At 37.7% G+C, this 26,835-nt stretch overlaps 1 protein-coding gene across 3 annotated transcripts in view; it reads right to left on the bottom strand.

Moving 5' to 3' along the window:
• The window catches only part of hycc1 (hyccin PI4KA lipid kinase complex subunit 1), a 40,637-nt gene continuing 13,802 nt past the window's right edge, over nt 1-26,835 (bottom strand). Inside the window, exons 2-12 of one of the 3 annotated variants that reach the window (XM_057828153.1) lie at nt 21,100-21,181; nt 18,304-18,405; nt 18,043-18,222; nt 17,597-17,677; nt 17,420-17,535; nt 13,965-14,060; nt 13,761-13,877; nt 13,596-13,683; nt 10,805-10,967; nt 6,607-6,909; nt 1,772-1,919 (exon numbers count right to left, since the gene is read on the bottom strand). In XM_057828153.1, the coding sequence (XP_057684136.1) occupies nt 6,638-6,909; nt 10,805-10,967; nt 13,596-13,683; nt 13,761-13,877; nt 13,965-14,060; nt 17,420-17,535; nt 17,597-17,677; nt 18,043-18,222; nt 18,304-18,405; nt 21,100-21,150 (1,266 nt within the window). In that variant the 5' untranslated portion in view covers nt 21,151-21,181 and the 3' untranslated portion in view covers nt 1,772-1,919; nt 6,607-6,637. Of the gene's footprint in view, nt 1,920-6,606; nt 6,910-10,804; nt 10,968-13,595; nt 13,684-13,760; nt 13,878-13,964; nt 14,061-17,419; nt 17,536-17,596; nt 17,678-18,042; nt 18,223-18,303; nt 18,406-21,099; nt 21,182-26,835 lie in introns of all 3 variants that reach the window. The other 2 variants (XM_057828154.1, XM_057828151.1) reach the window with 2 other exon arrangements.

Raw genomic sequence — 26,835 nt, 5'->3', positions numbered from 1 at the left:
GAGTCAACAGAAATACTTTTATTTCCAGAAGCACTGAGTTGCACATCCTTTGACATAAAAAAGGCCAATAAAAACATCTTTAGAACAACAGAATGATGTACAACAAAAGCAGAACCGGACAACCTGTAAACCGACACGAGCGATTGTCCAACCAAACCGTACATCAAACCGTTAAAAGCACACGGACGACTGTTCACACTGCGAGTGGAGTTGAATGAGAATCAGAAGAAAAAACAACAACTGATTGCTAAAACACTTGACTCGATTAAAAAATAATCATTAGACGAATTTGGATTAGCGACCAACTGCGAGTTATGTATAAATATATAGAATTCGTCTTTCAAGTGCAAAAACTCAATACTTTATAGCCCTCTTATACAAACTTCTTCTGAACGAATGAACGTTTTAACATGTTGAATTTTGTTCGAGGGAGGTCGCCAACGTTATTGCTCACCGAAACAATACCACGTGATTGTAAACGTTACGGATTCACAACGGACTTGTTAGGGAAGAATGTGGATTTCTGTACAAAAGCACACCAAAGTGCAAACGGACCACAACGTTAGCAAGATTTAGCAAAACACTGAAGGGAAAGTTAGTATTGCTGTTGGGAATTCATCGAGTAGCAGTTAATGTTGCACCGATACTAATATCGGTACCAATACGGCTTTATCAGGGTGTATTAAGACGTAACGGGCTCGCACTTGTCGGTTGACCTACCCAAGATGGCCGTCATCTACTCCCAAGAAGATAGACGTCCAATCATGTGGTGTGCAATCGCCCGTTTCTGTGAATTTCAATGAGAAACACTAGTAGACGTTCGATCCATTTGAAAATGTTGTCAATTCGCTGCCAAACCTTCCATTTCAACTGGATTGGACACCTGTTGCTGTTTGAGTTTGCAGTAATTTAGTATTAAAAGAGAAAAAGGTATTTTTTCCCCTAAAACGTGGTATCGGTACAGTATCGGTGCAACATTAGTAGTAGTGGAAACTGATTTTTTTTTTTTTTTTTAATCAGGAAATTTACACGGTCATTCAATCAGCAGCTTTTACACTAAAAAAACAAACCCAAAAAATACAGACACTCTTAAACTCACCCACACAACTTAAAGGCATGCTAAAAAAAATCAGTTCCAAATACTTTTTCACACCGTTTAGTCAGATTTATTTAGTCCTGGCGTCCACACATGTGGACATCAACAAAAAATGTGACGTCCACATATTTGGATGTCAGTTCTAAGTAGGGTATAAATGTACCTATTGTTCCATATCTGGATTCGGGTGATTTCTGGTCTCACTCTGCCGGGATCTGGACATCACGAAGCAGTTTTACGGCACAGAGAAAGAGAACGTCACAAAAAAATGACAGAGAGAGAAGAAAAATGAAACGGTGGTCCCTTAGTGGCATGGCTTACAGTTCCGGAATCACAGATTTGCGATTTTAAAGGTCCGAGCTGAGGTGCACGCTAATGCTAGGCGAACGTTGCGTGTGGTTGGGCCCCGAGTTTAGAAATCCGCTACCGTCCTCCTGCAGGGAGCAGGAATACCGGCCGGGATCGGCGTTGGTGTGGTTACCGGACGGCGGGGCGGAACCGGCGGCGACCTGCTCGAAAGAGCGAGAGAAAACGGCGCTAGCGGTGCGCGTCAGGCTGCTAAGCGCACCCGTTTTGGGCACAGACTGGCTGGACGTTAGCGCCACGCGTTTGACGGACACGTCAGCGCCGTCGTTGTCCTTGCTGCCGCGGCCCCCGAGGCGACATTTCTTCATGGCTTTGGCCCCCAGGTTTAACGTGGTGACGCTGTTGCTGATGGTGATAGTGGGCGGGGTTGCGTCGGGCGCCGCCCCACCCGGCCACGGGCCTTCTTCCGCTTCGGAAATGTCCATCAGCTCATCCGGGGAACCCAAATCCACTGCGTCTGGAGATACAAAAATGGTGGTATTAACGCATGAGATAAGATGTGGACTTCCATTGACAGTGATAGATGTCTAATTCATTTTGACATCTATCGCCGTCAATGAAAGCAAAACCATGAACAACAAGGGATTATAACTCGTTTGTCATTCTGTGAAAATTTATTTTCAATTCGATTTCATAGACTTCACTATCAGTTGACGAGAAAGCTCCTACAGACATAGTGCCACGGCTTCCTGATAAACTCAAACACACGCTACGTTCTAACGCCGGATTTAGGTGGAAACAGGACGAACGTTTTAGTGCATACAAGCAAGCAGGAGTGTCTCAAGAGTGATTTGGTTAAGGATTCAAGGTAAATAATATATAGCCTACTGTTAAAAGGCACCATGCATGCATTTCGTAACGTGAAAAAAATGAAACGAATGGAAAAAACTAGTGTAACTAGATTGAAATATTTACGTAAAATGAATGATAACTGGCGGTTTTTTGCTTTTAACCAAGAATCTAGACTTTTACGTTCATATCTATAGAAATTCCGGGATGTACGCATTTATTTACATGAATTTACAACGTGAAAAGCTCTGTTTTGTGATGGCCACCATGATGGATTTTGTATCCATGCACAATAGCGTAATTTACATTTTTAAAAATCTGGTAATTTTCGGCCAACTGCCCGTTTTTCAGCAAAGGAAACTGGTAATTTAGACATTTCTGCGTGTTTTATTTTATGCAACATTTCAATCTAAAAACGACAAGACATGCTGAGGCAACATTGACATCGGAATTCCACCTAATTAAGTTGCGATTCTACAGTGATATGAAAAAGTATCTGAACCTTTTGGAATTTATCACATTTCCGCATAAAATAACCATCAAATGTGATCCGATTTTTGTCAAAATCATACAGATGTAAAAATAGTGTCTGCCTGCAAAAAATGACGGGGGGGGGGGGGGGGGGGGGGGGTTTAAGTAAGTGAACCCGGGTAAGAATTGTCTTGAGAAGTGTGTAAGATATGCTTGATTGTATGACCATTATACTCTGCGGGTTATGCAAGTTTGCTCTCCCACAGCTATTATACGCGCTCTCCCAAGCTATTATGAAGTACTCAGTACTTTTCCACCAAGCTAATTCGAGTGCAAATGTGTGTTCAAAACAAAGTGATCTTGCTCGCTCAAGAGTGTGACTGTTAATTTAATCAATGAGTGTGACTGTTAATTTAATCAATGACTAGAAGGAACTTGCCCGATCGAAACTGCCACATTGGACAACAGTGTTGTAACTATATTCTGCCCAGCAACAAGCCCTCAATAAAAGTCAGCAGCACGGGGAGCTCTGAGAGAGACTTCGATGAGACGCTCTTAGTCACGTTGCCCGATCTCAGACCTCTCCCCAACCTGCAGTTTGGTGAAAGTCTACTCTCTGACTCCTGCCTCCTTGTGTCCTGCCTTTGTCACTTCGCTCTGGGTCAACAGCTAAATTGAAGAAGGTGTTTTAGACCCAGCAAGTGTCATTGTCTGACAGAAGTTTTGACAAAATATTTTGTGGACTGATGAAACCAAAGTTGAATTGTTTAGGAGCAACACACAGCGTCATGTGTAGAAGAAAAATGGAACAGATCACCAACATCAACACCTCATCCCCACCGTGAAGCATGGTGGAGGGAGCATCATGATTTGGGGCTGTTTTGTTGCCTCAGGGCCTGGACAACTTGCAATCATTCATGGAAGAATGATTTGAAAAGTTTATCAGGATGTTTTGCAGGAAAACCTGAGGCTGTATGTCAGACAGCTGAAGCAAAAAAGAGGACGGATGCTGGGATAAGACAATGATCCAAAACACAGAAGTAAATCAACTTCAGAATGGTTTCAGAAGAACAAAATACTCGTTCTGGAGTCGCAAAGCCAAAGTCCAGACTTGAACCCCACTGAGATGCCGAGGCATGACCTAAAGACAGCGATTCATGCCAGACCTCCTAGGAATCGGAATGAAATACAGCAGCTTTCTAGAGAAGAATGGGCCAAGATTAGTCCTGATCGATGTGCCAGACTGATCTGCAGCTACAGGAAGCGTCCAGTTGAAATTATTGCTGCTAAGGGGGGGGGAGGGGTGTTAACAAAATATTAAATGTGATGGTTCACTTACCCATTTTTCCCCTTATGTTATTGTTTGCATACTATCCTCACTAAAATATGAAAACCGATATATGACTGAGGGGGTTTTAGTTAAAGCAGACACATTTTTCATCTGTGTGATTTTGACAAAGATCAAATCACATTTGATCGGGATTTTATGCAGAAATGTGAGAAATTCCAAAAGGTTCAGACACTTTTTCATATCACTGTATACACAAAAATGCTAAATTTGCTTTTGTTGAGTGAAATTAAGATGATTCTGCATACTTTCCTTAAGTATTAAGTTTCTGATGTGAACATTCAGTGATTTATTAGCTGTTAAAAGATGTCAAAATTGCAATTTAAATAAAAAAGTTGCTATTTCGGGGAAAAACGTATATGTTAAATATTGCTATTGATCCTGAAAATTAATCATGTGATTGATTATTATCTCCGCATTTCGTGATTTTTGTGCATCTAGCGTAAAATCTGAGGATTTTATAGCCATTACAAATTTTGTTATACTTATATAAAAATAATTAATCGGGATTTTATTAGGGTATGTCTTTGAATTTTTTGATGCCGCTGCTCAAGGAGACTCATATAGGCCTAAAGGAGGAGCCTTTTTTGGTCTTATTTCGCTAGCTGCTTTGGTTTTGAAAATTAGAATTTTTTAAAAAATAGGCCCCCTACGGAGCGGCCCAGAGCCCCGTTTCCTGTCAACTGATAGTGAAGTCTATGGCTAGTTTACGTACAATATCCATTAATATGCCTTAGTTTGCCAATTTTGCTTTGACTTGAGAACGCTTCATTCAATATTTATCTCAAATGTGTATTGATTTTGACTCAAGTTAAACTACTCGAGCTACAAATATATATAGTTTTTATCATCACTACTACAACTATGTTTTTCTTTCTCTTTGTTGTTGTATTTCTTTTATAACTGCTCAAAATAAAAATCAACCAATCAAGTACATCTGTTACAAGCTTCTTTTCCAAAGCTAAATAAGCTTAATTATATTACGGGTAGATTAATCACAATTGAGATCAATTGCAGTAGAAGCCAGTGAGTTCATCTGTTGAGTCTAATTTTTTGACATTAATTTGACTCCAGTAGATCTGTTACATGATTTCTAAAATATTCAATCATATTCATTTTTGCTAGATTAATCGTGGTTGAGACTAACTGCAGAGTAATTCATTTATTTTCCATGCCGCTTTTCAATTAATTTTTTTTTTTTTTTTGTCTTTTTATTTTTTTTAAAAATTGTTTTAACTCAAGTAAATCTGCTCCATGCTTTTCCCCAATGCTATATAAGCGCTTCATCATATTAATCTGGTAGTAGATCAATCGCGAGTAAAATGAACTGCATTTGAAGCTAGTAGGGTAATCTTTCCAGTGTATTTTTTTGGTGTAAATCTGTTATGAAATATTTAATCATATTCATTTTTTTCCTAGATTAATCGTCATTCACTGCAGACAAATGAGTTAATTTTTGTGTCTATTTTTTTTTTTTTTGCATTAACTCAACTCATGTAAATCTGTTTAAAATGTTGGTTTTAAATTAAAACAAAAATAATCATAATCTATTGCTAGATCATTGGGATTCATTTGAGATTATTTGCAGAAGTAGTTAATGAGCTAATCCTTTTAATCTTTGTGCTGATTTAAAACAGGGTGTTACAAGGTTTAAATTAAATGAAAAAAATCAGTCATCTCAATCTAGCTCTAGTTTAACCGCCATTAATTTGAATTAACTGCAGAAGCACTCAATCTTAAATTTTAGGTAAAAAAAAAAAAGGTTAATCACATTAATTCTAACATGAATACTTGACTGTGTGTTTCAATGGAAGTGAATGAGCTAGAACACTACGTCAAATTTAAGAAAATAAATGTATGAAATGTTGAATCTCGATAAACTAATGGTTGCCCACTAAAGGTGGAAAAGCGCTATACAAGTATAACACCATTTCCCTTTATTTTAAAAGGCTGCATGACAAAAGAGTTTTAATCTCTTCCAGCAGGTGGCGCCTAACCACAGTTTATCACCACCTGCCTTCAACAACCATATTTTCTGAGCATGTTTAGCCCGAAAAGAAGCCAGGAAGGACAGTTATGAGGACAAAAAGCCTAGGAAACACCACAGAAGGAAAGTGAAGACAGTAAAATAGTCACTGCTTGGATTATTTGCTCCATTAGTCACGCGACAAAGGTAGACAAATCTACAAATATATTCTCAAGTTGAATAGTGAAACGCTGGAAAACAAATGCAGGTCATTCATAATTTATAGTCGTTTAAAAATATAAAGTAAGATTATTACTTTAATCAAATTATTTTTGACCTGCACTTGTGTCCAGCTTCAAACGGGTCCAGGTGCAACCCAGGAGTGCTGTCAGGGAGGCTCAAAATGTCATATACATTATTAGTAGCATTTTTGTTATGATTTCAAGGAACATTAGAAGGAAATTGTAAGGAAGCCACAGCAGACAGAGTGAGTGATAAGTGAAAAAAGGGATTGTCAAAAAGGGGGAATCATTATGAGTCTTTTCAGACCACGCCCCCACAGACAGTTACCTAGGTTACCCCAGGAGGAAGGGGGAGGATCTTAGTACTGGCTCCTCCCTACGGAGGCTGACCCGGAACTGTCATTTTCCACCATTCGCCTGACAGACTTCTGCCTCCTGACCTCCTGCCCCCTGCTGGAGTCGTGACTTCGGGGGTCTGCCCCCGCTTCGGCGGTTTCGCCGTCAGAGCGAGGTCTCATGGAGTCGCCGTTGGGCAAGCGCTCGCTGCCGGTGGCGCCCGTCACACTGATATCGGGTATGGTCGTGCCCCCCGGCGTGACCTGACCGTCTACACTGGCTTCCTGGGACTCTGCTGGCGCGGCGGTAGCGCACACGTGTTCATAGCATGCACACCAAAAAACATGGGCGTGACAAAACAAGACAAAAAATAAATTAATGCAGTGAAAGAAATGTATTAAAAAAGGACAAAAAAATACAGCAAGAATGTAAAAATATGGTCAAAATATAAGAAAATTTGAATGAAATGAAAGTAATACATTAAATGCTTAAAGTGAACCCCCGTTAAACATCCTGTCCAAAATCAGGCTTTCAAAATAAAAGGAGCATGGAAACATGGTAAAACTACTAAAATTGTGACATGCTTTTATTTTGAAGGTCAGGTTTTTGGAGAGGGTGTGTCCAAACTTGCCGAGCATTCCGGCAGAGTTGTTCTCATCTTGAATTGTTCATAAAAGCTTTTATTGATGAATACAATTAGTGCTGCAACGATTAATCGATTAACTTGGGTATTTCGATAAGAAAAAAGCTCCGAATCAAATTTTGCTGCTTCGAGCATTCGTTTAATATTGACATAATGGTTTGTTTTAAAAGTGTTTGCATTTAATTTTCTTGATTTGGGTGGATACACTGTCCTCTAGTGTAAACAGTGAATATAATATCACTCATTTAACATGGCTTAATCTATATGCTCCCTGTTAAGACCAACATAGGCTAATTTTTTTAATGCATTCGTAATTTAGTTTATTTTATTATTATTATTATTATTTATTTTAGTTTATTCATTATATTTAGCCATTTTTTGTGGGAATGTATTTGAACGATTTGTTAAGAGTATTGTTTACAAAAAAAAAAAAAAAAAAAGAAGTTAGCATTATAGAGCATTTAAGCTAGCGTATTTTTGCTATGCAAGTTGGCTAACTGTTGTTCTTAGATGCTAGTTTTTTGTTTTTTTTTAAATACTGTTTGAGGCTAAGCTCAGGTATTTTGATTTATTTTTAAAAGAAAGTAAAATTCTGCGTAGTTTGAAGAAAAACTCAGGAATTTTATTTTGCGTTTGTCTGTTTGTTTAATGCCTTTTTGAAAGTGTAATCCTAGCAAGCATATAAAATTTATTCTGCAATTTATTTAACTGTTCCTAATCCGATGACTTGATTATTCTAATTAACTAGGTGATAGATTACTCGACTACTAAACTAATCGATAGCTGCAGCCCTAAATACAATTAATCAGCGTTGTTTTCGTCAACACTTACGATAACGAAAATACTTTGTCGACGAACAATTTTTCCATGATGATGACCTGCCAAAAAATGTGGCTTGGGAGACTAGACGAGATAAAAACGCACCATAGTTTCTGTCTTAATTGTTCACAATGCGTGATATTTTCATATTGTGGATGGAGTACGTCAGCTAGCATCATAGCATTGCATCATGTTTGGGTCTTGTCACTCATGTGAGATGTACTGTGCGCCTCTCCCTCTCTCCTCACCAGAGTTCAGGATGTGTTTCAAGCTAGGCTGCGCTTTTTTAAGCTTGTTTGGAAACATATGGTAAGATTTATTTTCTTATCTTTGCAAGAGAGAAAACGCAATGTTGCTTTAGCCTTAGTCTGTGTTGAGTAGTCTTAATACACTAAATGTAACTCATGGTGTTAGCATAGCATTTGCGTTAGCATTAGCACCAACTTTAGCAAGGCGAGCATCCTCTGAAATGCTCGGACATTTTTTTTTATATATGAAAGTATTTTATTTTTCGGACTCAGGCACACTACAAGCCGCCACCCACCATATTTGACACGAAAACGACATTCGTTCATAGATAAGCCACACTAGACTATAAGCCGCAGCTCTCCTTACTGTATTATGGGATATTCAAACCAAAAGACATTAACCTCTAACACTATATTTGACAGCGTCATCATAAGATTGTCATCAGACCAAATGAACCACCATGAAGCTTTTAACCAGTTGGCTGGAAAGCTGCATTGCTTCAGGAAGCTTCATTTGGCCATCACTGCTCCCTTGCGGGAGACAGTCAACGTCTGCTGCCACCTGCTGTCAACATTGTTGTCATCCAACATGCCTCCTAGCATGAATTGCAGCGCTACGGATGTAAATAACCATCAAAATTCATGTTCTGTGACAATTATTTCTTCAGTTACTGCTCCATTTGTGTCATTAATTGCTAGTTATAGGATTTGGTAACACTTTGACAGGGCATCATAAGACTGTCATAAAACCATCATAATTATGACACGATACTGTCATGAGCATTAATGAATACTTATACCCGTACTGGCCCGAATATAAGACTGTGTTTTTTGCATTGAAATAACACTGAAAAAGAGGGGGTCGTCTTATATTCGCGGTATAGACATTATACTCCTTCACGATGCTAGATGGCGCCAGATATCATTGAAGCGATGTTCCGTCATGACAGATCTCAGCTACTTTCCCCATTCACGACGCTAGATGGCGCCAGATATCATTGAAGCAATGTTCTGTCCTGACAGATCTCAGCTACTCTTTTTAGTTTAACCAGTTTGCATTATTTTATTGCAATGTTTTTCCTTATTCAGATTTGTTTCAAGACTACAGCTAGTTAGACTTCACTTTGATGGTTAATGCACTTATTGCAATTTTGTTGTTTTATCAGAATAGATTGGTTTATTTACATAAAAAAAAAAAAAAAGAAGCCATTCATTTACGAATTTGATTGCACTTTTGTTTACAGATTTAAATGTTCAGATATTAAGATTTGAATGAGGCAAAATAACATGCTTTTTCTATCAAATATATTGTTATAATGATTTGTTTCGGACGTACTGTAATTATGTCCTGTATAAAAATTAATTTGGTGTTCAAAAAGTCTTTTTTCAAACTTGAGTCTTGTAAAAGAGGGGGTCGTCTTACAATCAGGGCAGACTTACTGTATATTCGGGCCACTACAGTAACAGATGTCATTCAGTGTCATCTGCCATTATCTTAATTTTGAATGGCTGTAAAAGATCGGAGCTGGACACAAATGGAGTTAGTGACACAATTTGCCGGATGACACTTCAAGACAGCTGTCATAAGCATTCAGTAATGCCATGATAGTGCCATGTCATATTTATGACAGTCTCATGACGCCGCTATCAAATAAAGTGTTCCCTATTAACCCAAATAAATCAACAAATAAGCTGCCCTGGACTAAAAGCCCCAGGATTCCAAATGAGGGAAAAAAAGGTTGCTGTTTAGAGTCTGAAAATTACAGTAGCTCCTTTAGTTGCTAGTTTTTTGAAAAAGAAAAACATAACAAAAGATTTTTTTAGTCATACGTATTTGTTCATGTGCAGAACTGATTGATTGGAGGTGTATTTTACCTTATTTCTATGTGAATAGTAGTAAAAACTACAAATAAATATGTGAGTAAGTCATTTGTTCATTTGCGCCTTCCAATCAAAATGGATTGCATCTCCATCGCCATCAATGGCAGCCCATGTGTACATCTTTTTATTCTAATTTGTGTGGATTTGGCTCAAATAAATCTGTAACAGGCTTACTCTGAAGTTGAAAAAAAAAGTTCACATTAATCTATTGATAGATTAATCATGATTAATTGAGAGTAATTCTGAAAAATGTTTATTTTGTCTTTATGGTTTTGTAGGAAACATGTTTCGCCGTAAATAAGAGCGGACAAACTGCAGCCCATTGCCCAAACAGCAAAATGGATTGGACGTCGCTGTCAATGGTAGCTAATGAGCTAATATTGAAAAAAATTTAAATACGTGACAAACGGGGGTTCACTGCCTAAAGATCTCAAATAAGAACAAAGCCAACTATGAAAACAAATCTAATGACAACACTCGACGGTGAAATGAAGCACTTGATTTTCTTCCTCTTGTGATTTGTAAGAACCTGTTTTCTCTCTCTTTTTGTCAACATATAATCCACATCACCACCACAAATAGGCGTGCAGGCATCTCACCGTGTCTTTTCCAGCGGTGCCCCCGTATAGAAAGAGAAGTGACAGCATTTCGAGAAATCCTGGAGGCGGTGGGCGTGATCTCCACCTGGATACTTCGCGTGCCCTCCTTAGTGTTGTTTTTAAGAGTTGCGCCCTGCTGTGTGGACTTGATGGCGTTCCCCATCTGACGGAGGGGACAAAGCATACCTTGTCAGCTGCGATTTGAACGACAAGCATGTGTGCCGTAATCCTATTTCTTGTACAAGAGAAAGTTTCAAAACTTGGGAGGCCCCGAGTTAAGCGTATTTACACGTTTATGAACATGTAACAGCAAAGTGTGAGAGGTGGACAATGTGTTTTTTGTTCAAACGTGGGGAAACGTCATGCACGTGCTGATCATATTATCCTCAACTGAATAAGAGCTTTCACAAAAGGAATAATCGGTTCAGTTACCATCAGTGATACATTAGTTTAACGTATTTGTAAATACGGTACTGTATTTTTCGGACTATAAGTCACACCTGAGTAGTGCTGCAACGATTAATCGATTAACTCGAGTATTCGATTAGAAAAAAAAATATTCAAATTTTATTGCTTCGAGTATTTGTTTAATCAAAGTGGGGTTGTAAGGGTTTATTTTGAAAGTGTTTGCATTTAGTTTTATTGCTTAGCGTGATACACTGCCCTCTGGTCTGCCTCATTTCACATGGGTGAATCCAACTGCTCTCTGTTAAGACCAACGTAAGCTCAGTTTTTGTTTGAGCTAATGTTTTTTATGCATTCATAATTTAGTTAAGAGGCATACTTAGCCGTTTTTTGTGGAAATATGTGTCTGAACCATTTGTTAAGAGCATTGTAAAAAAAAAATACTTTAGCATTTTATGGCATTTAAACTAGCAGACTTTTGCTATGTAAGTCAGCCAACTGTTCTTTTGTTGTCCTCTTTTAAAAAATTTTTTTTATTAATACCGTTTGAAGCTCAGCTCAGGTATGTTCCTTATCCGATTACTCGATTATTCGAACTAACTACTTAATTGATTAATCGACTACTAAAATAGTCGATAGCTGCAGCCTTACACCTGAGTATAAGTCGCACCAGCCAAAAAATGCACAATGAAGAGGAAAAAAACCAATTATAGGTCGCACTAGAGTATAAAACGCATTTTTGGGGGAAATTTATTTGCTAAAATCCAACACAAACAACAAACATGTTATCTTGAAAGGCAATTTAAAATCAAAACAGAATGGAGACCAACAGGCTGAATAAGTGTACAGTATGCTAACGTTACATGACTCATAAACAACGAACTGAGAATGTGCAACATATGCTAATGTAACATAGTTATTACCGAAATTTTCGGACTATAAGCCGCCACTTATTTCCTTCATTTTGAATCCTACGGTTAATAGTCCAGTGCGGCTTTGTTGACTTATTTAGTCAACCTCTGCTGCCACTTGCTGTCAAGACTGTTGCTGTCCAACAAGCCGCCTAGCATGCATTGCAATGCTACAGATGTAAATAACAATCAAAATTCATGTTCTGTGCCAATTATTTCTTCAGTTACTACTCCAGTTGTTTCATTAATTGCTATTTATGGTATTTGGTAACACTTTATTTGACAGCGGCGTCATAACACAGTCATAAGATTGTCATTATTATGACATGATACTATCATGGGCATTAATGAATGCTTATGAGAGATGTCATTACGTGTCGTACGGCAAATTATGTCAATACTATTATGTCCAGGTCGAATCTTTTACATCCATTCAAAAGTGGTATCTTTTATAAAAATTCACTAATGCTTATGACAGTGTCATGTCATAATTATGATTGTGTATTGACAGTCTTATGGCGCCACTGTTAAATAAAGCGTTACCAAATACCATAACTAGTCATTAATGGAACAACTGCAACAGTAGCTGAAGAAATAATTGGCACAGAATGTGAATTTTGATCGTTATTTACATCCATAGCGCTGCAATGCATGCTAGGAGGCATGATGGACAACAACAGTGTTGATAGCAGGTGGCAGCAGAGGTTGAGGAGAGCAGTAATGGCCAAATTAAGCTTCTTGAAGCAATGAAGCCAATTGGTTCAAAGCTTCATGGTGGTTCATTTAGTTTCATGACAGTCGTATTATGCCGCTGTCAAATAGTGTTACCGGTGAATATCCTTGGTATAATTATCCCATAATCCAGTGAGGACAGCTGCGGTTTATAGTCCAGTAGAGCTAATCTACGAACAATGGCGTTTTCAAGTCACATTTGGTGGGTGGCGGCTTATGGTCAGGTGCGCCTTATAGTGCGAAAATTACGGTAAGAGTTATTCAGATAACTATAGCATAGAGAACATGCTAACAAGTTTACCAAACTGTCAGTGTCACTCTAAATCCCTAAATTCAATGAAATGTTCATGATCGGTATCACTTTTAAACAACTCAGCCAACTCTGGAAGTAGAAGGTATTGAAAAAAAAAACTGTGATTCACAGTACAGGACTGTGACGCATGTTTATTTTAAAAAATATTTTAATTTTCTACATTTGGGTGTCTAACTCCGTCAACAGTCATGTTTTCATCACTGCGTAGGAATGCACCTTGACTGTTCGTAGTAATACTTTCAGCTTAGGTTCAATCTGCTTCCCCCACAGGATTACAGCTAAACAGAGCAGAGTGCAAAGCATGTAAATAATCTATTGGGATTACGCACAGTTTGCAGTGTGACACGGCAACACAATACAGCAAAGAGCGCCGTGTATGAAGCCAATATACTAGCGGGCATGTGTGTCGGCGTCACATGTTCACACTCACCAACAGCGCTTCAGGGAACAACTCTAACTGGGCTCGATATAGGACGTCGTCCAAGGCTTTGGATCCGAGTTCTGCTTCACCGTTACACCTAAAAAAAAAATAAAAATATTAGTTTTAAAAAGCATATTTAAAAAAAAAAATTAAAAGCTAGTTTTGTACACTTACAATGCATAGTGTATGCCCGTGAGGAGCTGAACCAAGAACTCTGATGTAACCGTCATCCGCGTGCTGATACCTTTGTAGCGTCGGATCTGTTGCCGTGGGTAACCACATATACAGACTCTGGGGGGAAAACAACGACAACAAAAAATGAGTATATGATGTAATATGAGTACATTTAGAAATGATGAGTGGTGTTTATGTTTGGACCTGGAGCTGATCTGGCAGAGCGACTGGAGGGATGTGGAGCTCATGTAGCTGAGAGCAGCATTGTAGCACAATAACAGGAAGGTTAGCACCTCAAATCTGGGGAGAAAAAATATATATACAAATAAATATGGTATTATACAAGCAGCATGAATAAGAATACTAACTTTTTCAGTAAAATTGACAGATATACACATCCAATATACTTTGATGCAAACCTTGGTGTGAATGTTTCTAGGGTTTAGTTTATTCAAAATTCATTTGGATGAACGAAATTGTTATATCAGAGAAAGTTTAATAAATGTGACAAAAACAAGCACGAAAAAACAATTTTATATGAACAAGTTTAGCAAATATGTTAAAAATTACATATTTACTTCAACTACTTACCGTAATTTTCGGACAAAAAGACACCACCCACCAAATTTGACACAAAAACGACATTGGTTCATAAATAAGCCGCACTGGACTGTAAGCCGCAGCTGTCCTCACTGTATTATGGGATATTTACCCCACAAGATATTTATCGGTAACACTTTATTTGACAGCAGCATCATAAGACTGTCATAAAACCAAATCGACCATTATGCTAAAAGAAGCTTCATATGGCCATCACTGCTCCCTTGGGGGAGACAGTCAACCACTGCTGCCACCTGCTGTCAACACTGTTGCTGTCCCACATGCCTCCTAGCATGCAATGCAGCGCTACAGATGTAAATAACAATCAAAATTCATATTCTGTGCTAATTATTTCTTCAGTTACTGTTCCAGTTGTTTCATTATTGCTAGTTATGGTATTTGGTAACACTTTATTTGACAGTGACACCATAAGACTCATAAGACAATCATAATTATGACATGACATTAACATAAGCATTAATGAATGCTTATAACAGATGTCATTAAGGATCATCAGGCAAATTATCTCACTTTTGAATGGATGTCAAAGATACGAGCTAGACATTAATGGAGTTAGTGACATGATCTGTCATAAGCATTCAGTGATGGCCATGATAGTGTCATGTCATTATTATGACGGTCTTGTGACAGTCTTATGACGCCGCTGTCAAATAAAGCGTTACCTATTAACCCAAATGAATCAACAAATAAACCGCACTGGACTACAAGCCGCAGGATTCAAAATGAAAGAAAAAAGTAGCGGCCTATTGTTCGAAAATTACGGTATACCTGTATATGAGCACTAATACAGTGGTAAACAACTATTTTTGACTATTATTTATATAGACTATTTTGGTATTATATAATATATACAGTGGTACCTCGACATACGATCACTTCGACACATGATCTTTTGGACATCCAACGTAAAATTTGACTCGCCATTTGTTTCTAAATCCGACGACATGCTCGGAATACGACGAACATTACAGCACCGCAGACGGACGCACAGCAAGTTTTCTAGTGAGAGAAATCAACGCAGGTTTAAAAAAAGTTGGTACAGATGTTCAAAAAACGAAAAATGTAACACCATTGAAATGAAGATGCAAATTATAGAAAAATATGAGCGTGGGGGGGTGCGTATCCGTGAACTGGCTTAACAATACATCACCACGGTTCTCCTCTCCCCACCGTTCGCCCGTCTTTATAAATTAAGATGACAATTATTATCATGGTAACATCGCCAAAGAAATCTCCACCTTCGTCAGATTTGTATCCTTTTTTTTTTAAAACTTATCCAACCCAAAACGCCTCCTGACCACCAAAGTTGACGGTGTTCTCAAGAAAACAATGAAAGCAAAAGTAAACTCTCCCTCTCTCAGCACGTCAGCCACGCGGTGTGTTCAGGTACAGAAGAAAAAAAACGTCCGCCACATTCGAACCCAGTTCGTTTCACTATTAAGGGAATTATTATTATTCCTCTATTTTTATTGATAATGTATTTGTTTTGCTATATGTAATTGCTATTTGTAATACTACCAGCAGTATTCATGAAGGATTTAGTGTAGGTTTTTGGACTGTGGAATGAATTAATGGGATTATAATGTATTCTTATGGGAAAATCCTGCTCGACATACAACCATTTCGACTCACAATCAAGGTTCTGGAATGAATTAACTTTGTATGTAGAGGTACCACTGTATATATATTAGTGCTGTCAAACTATTAAAATATTTATTCGAGTTAATCACAGCTTAAAAATTAATTAATCGTAATTAATCGCAATTCAAACCATCTATAAACTATGCCATATTTTTCTGTAAATTATTGTTGGACTGGAACGATAAGACACAAGACGGATATATACATTCAACATACTGTACATAAGTACTGTATTTGTTTATTATAACAATAAATCAAACAAGATGGCATTAATATTAACATTCTGTTAAAGCGATCCATGGATAGAAAGACTTAGTTCTTAAAAGATAAATGTTAGTACAAGTTATAGAAATTTTATATTAAAACCCCTCTTAATGTTTTCATTTTAATAAAATTTGTAAAATTTTCAATCAAAATTAAACTAGTAGCTCGCTATTGTTGACGTCAATAATTACACAATTCTCATGGTGCTTAAACCCATGAAATCAGTCGCACCAAAGCGCCAGCAGAGGGAGACAAAAAACAAGTAACAAGTGGCCATGACACTGCTGTCATTTTAATCTGTTTGAGCGGGGCATGTGCATTAATTGCGTCAAATATTTTAACGTGATTAATTTAAAAAATTAATTACCGCCTGTTAACACGATAATTTTGACAGCCCTAATATATATATATAGATAATAAAGTATTTATTTAAAAATATTCTTATTCAAAATTTTATTATTATAATTTATCGTGTACTTATGTTTTAAATGAACAATCAGTATTTTTTTAAATATATAATTTTTATATTCTTTTTATTAATTATCAAGGACTAAATAAATACTATTAAAATGGATAAAAATAGAAATAAATTGGTTATGAACCCCAATAACAATCAGTTGTTTTTTTTTTTTTTTTAATTTCATCGTATTTAAATCAAATAAGTTCTCCATAAAGGGATAATATAAAAAGTAATATAATTATATGTACAGTGGGGAGAACAAGTAATTGATACACTGCCAATATTGGCAGTGTATCAAATACTTGTTCTCCTCACTGTATGTGTATATATCTACAGAATATCTTTATTGTGTTGCGTCTGAGTCACATATTAAAATATGGACGCAAATGTTTGGTCACCAATGTCCAGATGCTATATTTATTATGAAGATGACTTTCAGGTCACCACAAATTCAGATCATGAGTCTGACAGGACATTGCATGACACAAGTTCGCTAGCCTTGAGCTTGAAATGACATGACAAAACCCCTAAAAGCAAAATTGCAAATTCAAAACTAACAAAGCTGGACAGCTGGTAAAGGCTAAACATGGCCACAATGCTGCTAGACATATACAAACAGTTCATGTTAATATATGCAAGATAAAATCCTTCACAGGGACTTTTATATGATCACCTGTTTTGTGCTGTAAAGTTTTCTCTCTGTAGAAGCGGCCCGCTGTAGACCACCCTACTCAGCCCATGATTGGCGAGAGCGCCTTCTGTCAGGGCCATGGAACCGATGGCAGATGGCTACAAAAACCACGTGATATTTTAGTTTTAAATTTCCACCAAAGTCAGAGTTTAATCTTACCTCGTGGTACACTGAAGGTTTGGAGAGGGAAGGAACCGTGAAGGATAATACTTTACTTTGCCCATCTTTATCAACTATTTCCTGAAAGACAAGAAAATAAAGAAGTCAGCACTCTCCCCCTAAAATTCTGGAACTCATAGGCTGATAGACGGCGATAGACGTCCCAGGGAATTAATGGGGGACTCTGAGTCAACTCGTTATCCAGCGAGTCTCCTTGAGGCAGTGCTTGTGTGCCCCCTGAGTGCTTGTTAATGTCAAATCAATTACGAAGAAGAGCACAATGTGCTGAGTGACACATGACCTTTTCTTCCATGCAGACGGGAAGTGAGAAGATATTAGCACGCACACAGGACATTAGTTTTGTATCGTTCTCATTCCTTCAGAAAGGCTACATTACAAACAAATATTTGGAATTGTAACAAAAACATTTAAGACACCTTCCATACCAAATTGTAAATGCCCAAAAGAAGGGCTTCGATGCAGCCCGAGGTGTGCGGGTCCCTTGCCGCGCTGACAGACAGAAGACTCCACAGGAGCTCCGGAAGGAACTGAAGGGTAAACCTCTGCAGCTGGGGCTCGCCGCTCCGATAAAACTCAAACAACTGGTGACACACCGGTTCCAGCAGCTGAGGACCAGAAGAAACACGAAATATCACGTCATCAATTGAATGCACGAGCTGTAACCAGGAATATTTTTAGGTTCCTACTTCGCTGTAGTTCTCCCGGATGACCTTGTAGAGTGCTGGGACAAGAGCACCTTTGTCTTTAAGTGATGCAGCATAGGCTGACACGGCGCTGTCAGGCAAGGTCTGAAAAACACAAAGTCAAAAAACAAAAAATTAGTTTAATATTCCATAGACTTCATAATATATTGACGGGACACGGGTCGCAGGGCCGATTCAAAAGGGGCCTATCTCCGTTAAAGCTGACCGAGTGGAAACAAAGAGCTTTTTCCGTTGAAAATTCTTGTGAATAAATGCTTAAATCCCTGAATTCTTTATAGATATGAAAGTAAAAGTCACGATTCTTGGTTAAAAGCGGGCGGAAAAAAACCAACAACATGCAGGTAGCATTCATTTTACATAAATATTGCGAATCAGTAAGGAAATTAGCGGCCGCCAAATGTAAACAGAGCTTTTTCTGTTGAAAATTCTTGTGAATAAATGCTAAAATCCCTGAATTCTTTATAGATAACCCCTGAATTCTTTATAGATATGGCCGTAAAACATTCTCGATTCTTGGGTTAAAGCAAAAAAATTTGCAGGTAGCGTTTATTTTACGTAAATATTTGGCTAATCAGTAAGGAAATTAGCGGCCGCCATATGTAAACAAAGAGCTTTTCCTGTTGAAAATTCTTGTGAATAAATGCTTAAATCCCCAAATTCTTCAAAGATATGGACGTAAAACAGTCTTGATTCTTGGTTAAAGGCAAAAAAAAAAACAAAAAAAAAAAAAAAAAAAAAAAAAAAACGTGCAGGTAGCATTTCTTTTACATAAATACTGCGTATAAGTATAATGCTAATGCTGTAGCGGCTAATTTCTCCCATTGATTTTTTTCACAACGTTTCAAAATGGATGTATTGTACAAATCACTCCTGAGACAATCCTTCCTGTTTGTATGGAGTGCAGCTTTCGTACTTTTTCCAACCTAAATCTGGCGTTAGATCGCTGCATGTGACCAACTGCTAATAAATGAAGCGGTGTGTTGGAGGGCCCCCTTCGGGAAGGCGTGACGCAGTGAATGGGGAATGTGTCATGTCAATACATTATGAAGTCCATGAATATTCATAACAATTTACAGGTTTTTACTAGTGATGTCAAATTTATCGCGTTAACGAGCGGTAATTAATTGTTTTAAGTGAATCACGTTAAAATATTTAACGCAATTAACGCATGCATGGAATGACCCGTTCATGCGTTGCCTCAAACAGTTTACATTGACGCCGTTTTAGCACATTGAGAGCGAAAAGACTGAAAAATGTGAGTGGACACAGGCGTTCATTGGACCGCGCCTTTTATTTGCTTAAGCTTTGGCAACTCTTTCACAACAAATATAAGTACTATTGTGGTGAACGACGTGGGGAAGAATGACAGGAGACGATCTATTTCTTAACACGCTTAATTGAACACAACGCTGAACATACTCTACCATTTGCAGCCACCACTGACAGTCAGGGTTGCCTAACTTCCCATCATGCATTTGGGCGGAACAATTAAGTCACTACAGTATCATTTAGTGAAAGCACAACAAAAATAATATTCCTATCGCTCAAAAAAATAAAAGCACTCAATGCAAAGAGAACTGGCAATCCCAATTAAATAGCTATGCAAAATACACATAAAACTTAGACTTTGCCTCGGCTAGATCTCTAATTTAAAACTCGCCATCGACACCTTGTGGTGTATTTCAATCACTACCACACGTAGTTAAAGACACTATGGAGGGACGGCAGGGAGCCCATGTGACGTCCCAATGGCGAGCTATTTGTTGATTTTTGGATTGAAAATTTTACAAATTTTAATAAAACGAAAACATTAAGAGGGTTTTTAATATAAAATTACTAGGGCTGTCAAAATTCTCGCGTTAACGGGCGGTAATTAATTTTTTAAATCAATCACGTTAAAATATTTGACGCAATTAACGCACATGCCCTGCTCAAACAGATTAAAATGACAGCAGTGTAATGTCCGCTTGTTACTTGTTTTTTGGTGTTTGCCGCCCTCTGCTGGCGCTTGGGTCCAAATGATTTTGTGGGTTCGGGGAGTGAGCATGGTGTAATTATTGACATCAACAATCGCGAGCTCCTAGTTTATTTTTTGATTGAAAATTTTACATATTGTAATAAAACGAAAACATTAAGAGGCGTTTTAATATCAAATTTCTATAACTTGTACTAACATTTATCTTTTAAGAACTACAAGTCTTTCTATCCATGGATCGCTTTAAGAGAATTTTAATCACGTTAATGCCATCTTGTTGATTTATTGCTATAATAAACTAATACAGTACTTATGTACCGTATGTTGAATGTATATATCCTTCTTGTGTCTTATCTTTCCATTCCAACAATAAATTACAGAAAAATATTGCATATTTTATAGATGGTCCGAATTGCGATTAATTACGATTAATTTTTAAACTGTAATTAACTCGATTAAAAATTTTAATCGTTTGACAGCCCTAAAAATTACTATAACTTGTACTCTAATTATCTTTTAAGAACTACAAGTCCTTCTATCCGTGGATCCCTTTAACAGAAAGAATGTTAATAATGTTAATGCCATCTTGTGGATTTATTGTTATAATAAACAAATACAGTACTTATGTACAGTTTGTTGAATGTTTATGTCCGTCTTGTGTCTAATCTTTCCATTTCAACAATAATTTACAGAAAAATATGGCATATTTTAGAGATTGTTTGAATTGCAATTAATTAATTTTTAAGCTGCGATTAACTCGATAAAAAATTTTAATCGTTTGACAGCCCTAGTTTTTACTGTACCTTATATTCTGACAGCCATTCCTCCACCACTCCTTGGTCCATAGCCAACATGTTCCTGCATCTGAAGAGGCCTCACCTCTACCTGCACAAAACAGATAAGTGGCATTTCAGTGCTAATAACTGTGATAGGCGTCCAATCAACTTGAACTGGGAGGGTTGGTAACGTTCATTTGATTTCAATCCAGTGCAATGGATTGGACGTCTATTGCTGTCAATGGCAGACAAGCATGAGAATACAAATCTTGAAATTAAAGTTTCTGAAGTGAGTTTATTCATAAAATGATGGGTGAGGCATCTATCGACATTAGTGGCAGACAATAAATTAAGGATCAAAACTTTGTTTCTGACGTGATCGTTTGTTCATAAATCATCCAGAAGATGAAGGATTGGATAAGATACACACATTTTTTTTTTTTTTAAAAAGAGTTGTCCAGTAATGACTTTTTAACCGATATCGTCCAATTCCAAAAATCTGATACCAATATCAAACCTATACAGATATATGCGATCATGGCCTGAACATATTATGGCTAATATTATTGTGATACCCCACTGGATGTTTAAAAAATGATAATGCTCAGATAACAAATCCCAAGCATTTTAGGCTAGACTCATACTGCACAAATGCACAACAGTCATAAAAAAAATAAAATGAGGGTGAAAAAGGATAAGCTTCAGAATACTCTGTTTTCTTTCTGTGCTACGAATGACCAATATTTCAAGAGTGCTTACACGGCCAAGAGTCGGGGCAAACTGCCCTTATGTGTGTGCGTCATCAATCCATATAAACTTTGAATATAAGATTAAATAGGGATTATTTACCGTGCCCTCCATAATTATTGGCACCCATGGTTAAGATATGTTTTTTAGCTTCAAATATGTTTTTTTAATTCAAATAATATGGGACCTTAATGGAAAAAAAAAAAAAAAAGAGAAAAATCCAACCTTCAATACAAGTGCATTTATTCAGTGGGGAAAAAATCCCACATAAAGAAATAATTAGCAAAAAAAAAAGCAATCCGATCGGGACAAATACTCAAACTAAAACGATCGGGATCGGATCGGGAGCAAAAAAAAAAAACATGATCGGAACAACCCTAATAATAATCATTCGTAATTGTTATAATCCACAGAAAAATTTGTTGTTCAGAATTTGACTTTTTTCATTGTATATATTTTTTTTATTGAAAAACCCGTGAGCAGAAGGGGAGAATGGAAGGACAGAAAGGAAGGAAGAAGACAGAAGAGGAGAACAACATCAAGAAATACAATTTTACACGCCTATGCAACCTATGAACATAGTGGTGCTACTGTCAAGTCAAAAGGAGACATGATTAGGCTTTTTTTTTCCCCCAATGTTTTTTTCCCTGAAAAATGTGACGTTTCGATAATTTGCAAATACAGTGCCCTCCATAATTATTGGCATCCCTGAAAAAGATGTGTTTTTTGGCTTCTAATATTTTTTTTTCCAAATAATATGGGACCTTAGTGGAAAAAAAGAGAAAAATCCAACCTTCAATACAAGTGCATTCATTCAGTGGGGAAAAAATCCCACATAAAGAAAAAATTATTTGACATCAAATAATGTGTGTCACAATTATTAGCACCCCTGGTGTTAATACTTTTTACAACGCCCTTTTGCCATCAAAACAAGGTCTGGGGACTGAGATGGCCATGGGAGGAGCTTGATTTTGTGTCTGTTGAACCATTTCTGTGTAGATTTGGCCATATGTTTAGCGTCATTGTCTTGCTGAAAGACCAAGTGACGACCCATCTTCAGCTTTCGGGCAGAGGGCAACAGATTTTGATTAAAATGTCCTGGTATTTCAAAGCATTCATGATGCCGGACCCACTTAGAGTGTTTGGTTCCGACATGACCAAAGCACACGGTCCCAGTTGAAGCCTGGGACCGTGTGCTTTGGTCTGGCGGGTCAGGCGTGCCACCAAGGATGCGCATGCTGAAAAGCACCTCATACCCACTGTGAAGTATGGGGGTGGGTCAGTGATGCTGTGGGGCTGTTTCGCTTCCAAAGGCCCTGGGAACCTTGTTAGGGTGCATGGCATCATGAATGCTTTGAAATACCAGGACATTTTAAATCAAAATCTGTTGCCCGAAAGCTGAAGATGGGTCGTCACTGGGTCTTTCAGCAAGACAATGACCCAAAACATATGGCCAAATCTACACAGAAATGGTTCACCAGACACAAAATCAAGCTCCTCCCATGGCGCATCTCAGTCCCCAGACCTTGTTTTGTTGGCAAAAGGGGGTTGTAAAAAGTATTAACATCAGGGGTGCTAATAATTGTGACATATTATTTGATGTCAAATAATTATTTCTTTATGTGGGATTTTTTCCCCACTGAATAAATGCAATTGTATTGAAGGTTGGATTTTTCTCTTTTTTTCCATTAAGGTCCCATATTATTTGAATTAAAAAAAATATTAGAAGCTAAAAAACACATCTTAACCAGGGGTTCCAATAATTATGGAGGGCACTGTGTGTCTGTTATTTGTGTTCTCCTTTTGGAACTCAAAATATGATCACCCGAGAATGACGTTGTGCCAGCATGTGTAGTTGTTTGTTTTGATACTCCTGCACATGCGGGTCAGTTTGCTCAGCGCGTGTCAGACGGGCTCAATGGACAAAGGCAGTCTGAATGGGCAGGCCAAAAAAACATGACAAAAAAAAAAAAAAAAAAATCGAAATTGTGCATTACGACCCTCGGTATGAACGTAGCGTTAGAGACATCTAATGGTCAATAACTAATGGTGTAACGGTACACAAAAATCTCAGTTTGGTACGTACCTCGGTTTTGAGGTCACGATTCGGTTCATTTTCGGTACAGTAAGAAAACAAAATGCAAAATATAAATGTGCTAGTTGTTTATTACACACCTTTGTGCTTTCAACAATAGGGACATTAGCCTATACAAAGCTAGAATTCTGCTCAAAAAGTAGCGGGTATTTAAAGATAATCCAACAACAATTTGCCTTTCAGACCCCGCGTATTGGTCAGCTTTCTTTCTGAAAGAAAGAAGAAAAAAAGTCCTGTGCTAAAGAGAAAAGCAATCCCAATGACAAAGATTTTAACATGTATTTTACAAATGAAATGCCTCAATGAATCTTTTTTTTTTTTTTTTTTTTTTTTTTATGAAGGGTTTTCAAAAGCTTTATTGGAGGACTTTCTCAAGTTAAAGCGCCACACAGAAATAAATAAATTTAATTGTGTAAGCAGGATTTGTGTGTTATTCTTATTATTTAATTACAGGTGTTTTAGCTTATTTCAATTTACTGAAATGGGCTAGTATTTATTTTATTATGTGTTTATATTTTACAAATGTGATGTAGTATTCATTTATATATTATATTTTAGGTTTTATAACTTTAGTTCCTATGTGAATATTAGTTCCTAGTTGTTTTGTTGTGGTAGGAGGGTTTTGCATTGAACATGGGGCCGTGTTGGTTATTATTACAGAAGAGAAGACAGCAGTAAATCAACAAAGACAAGTCAACTGTGCCCCGATCTACCACTCAAAAGCTCTGATGGACTCAAAAAGTGGGTTATGATTGCATATTAGTTTGAAAATCGACCGGATCCACCGTATTTTTACACGAGTGACTTCCGGTCTGCCCGATCCTAGCTACCGGTAGTAGTATTGACGCAGGAGGGTCGCGTCTCCCGTCAAATAATAAACTCTGCTGGTCTTTTCGCGTGCATCGTGTTGAGCAGCTTCTAGGACGCGTCTAACATGCGGTCGCACTGCGACTGGTGTGCATTGGCTGACTGACTTTGACGCCCGCGTTTCACTGCGTTTTCGCGGCGGCCACGTTGTCGTTGACGTTTCTGGGTTATACTGTCGTTCCGTGTTGGTCCTCATTTTATAGTAGAGAAGACGGCGTAAATATAATCTACACAAAGAAACTGTAACCCGACCGACTCGCAGCCTCGAAAAGTAAGGGTTACATTACATCAGAAACTCGTTCGGTACGCCTCCGTTCCGAACCGAGCACCATGTACCGAAACGGTTCAATACAAATACATGTACCGTTACACCCTTAGGTAGCCGTGATCATTTGATTCAATCCAGTGCTATAGATTAGACGTTAACCGCCAGAAAAGCATGAGTGAAAGTTTCTGAGGTGAGAATTTATTCATAAATCATTTCAATGATGGATTGGATGACATACACACAAAAAAATAATTTTAAAGTCTTTTATGAAACGACTTAAGAACTATGAACATTAACAGGTCTGCCACAAGGGATTATTTTGATAGTCGACTAATCACCGATTATTTTTACGATAAGTCAACAAGCTCATAAATGACACTTTTGTGGACGGTTGTGCCACTCGAGACTTTTAGCTGGAAATGTGCATTAGCAGCAAGTATATGAAAATTATGAAACTGTATTGTGCCCCGCCCCCCAAACAACAATCAGATGTTTTTAAACCTCAATAGGGACTAAAGACAGAGATTAAGAAGAAGATTTACATTTTTTAGCATATCAATGATTAGCAAAATACCATATTAATTTGCTATTCTTACTCATGGCAGCCGTACACGAACATGAAAACAAAAATTAACGTACTGATCACTTTTTTTTTTTGCACTCAAGTACCAATCCGCATTATTGATCCTCTACAACAAAGGATGTCCACAAAATAATGAGTCAGTCCAAATGGAACACATCATTAAACTGAAAAGGCACGGCTAAATGAGCAGTAGGAATGCCGAGCCCATGTTTGGTTTGTCTTTTCAGTGGCTGCACAAAAGGCTGAGCGGAGGAAGGAGAAAGTCGATGCAGAAATCCAATTGTTCTGCAATTGTTTTACACAAGCATACACAGGTTTGAAGGCCAATAAAGCTAGCGTAACTCTATTACCTCCCTTGTGAAACACGTACACAGTGAAATGCAATAACACTTCAGCTAAGGGAGAGCAGTTAACTCATTCGCTGCCATTGATATACATCAAATCCATTTTAACTGAAATAGAAATTCCCAAAACAACAAGGAGTGTCGCAGAAATGTCCCCAAATCGACAGCAAGTGACGTGGAAATGCCCCAAAATAAAAAAGGAATGATGGCAGCTAAAATCTTAATACTAAAAATTTGCTTTGATACCGATACTCAAAAATATACTCAATACTGATATCTCAATCCGATCCCGTGATCGGAAAACAGGCCGATTGTGCTTACAGTCCAGTGCGGTTTATTTGTTGATTTATTTGGGTTAAGAGGTCACACTTTACTTGACAGCTGTGTCATACGACTGTCATAATTATGATATGACAGTATCATGGGCATTACTGAATGGTTATGACAGATGTCATTAAGCGTCATCCGGCAAATTAACTAACTCCATTTATATCCAGCTTGGATCTTTTACATCCATTCAAAAGTGAGATAATTTGTCGGCTAACAATAAATGACATCCGTTCTAAGCATTCGTTAATGCTCATGTCAGTGTCATGTCATAATTATGATAGTCTAATGACAGTCTTAAGGTGCCACTGTCAAATAAAGTGTTACCAAATACCATAACTAGCAATTAATGAAACAACTGGAACAGAAACTGAAGAAAAAATTCACACAGAACATGAATTTTGATTGTTCTTTACATCTATAGCACTGCAATGCATGCTAGGAGGCATTTTGGACAACAACAGTGTTGACAGCAGATGGCAGCAGAGGTTGACTGTTTCCCTGCAAGGGAGCAGTGATAGCTAAATTAAGC

The sequence above is a fragment of the Corythoichthys intestinalis genome, chromosome 22 (genome assembly GCF_030265065.1).
Source record: "Corythoichthys intestinalis isolate RoL2023-P3 chromosome 22, ASM3026506v1, whole genome shotgun sequence".
NCBI classification, from domain to species: domain Eukaryota; kingdom Metazoa; phylum Chordata; class Actinopteri; order Syngnathiformes; family Syngnathidae; genus Corythoichthys; species Corythoichthys intestinalis.
Note: the sequence above shows the minus strand (reverse complement) of the source record. Positions and strands in the feature narration are given on the sequence as shown.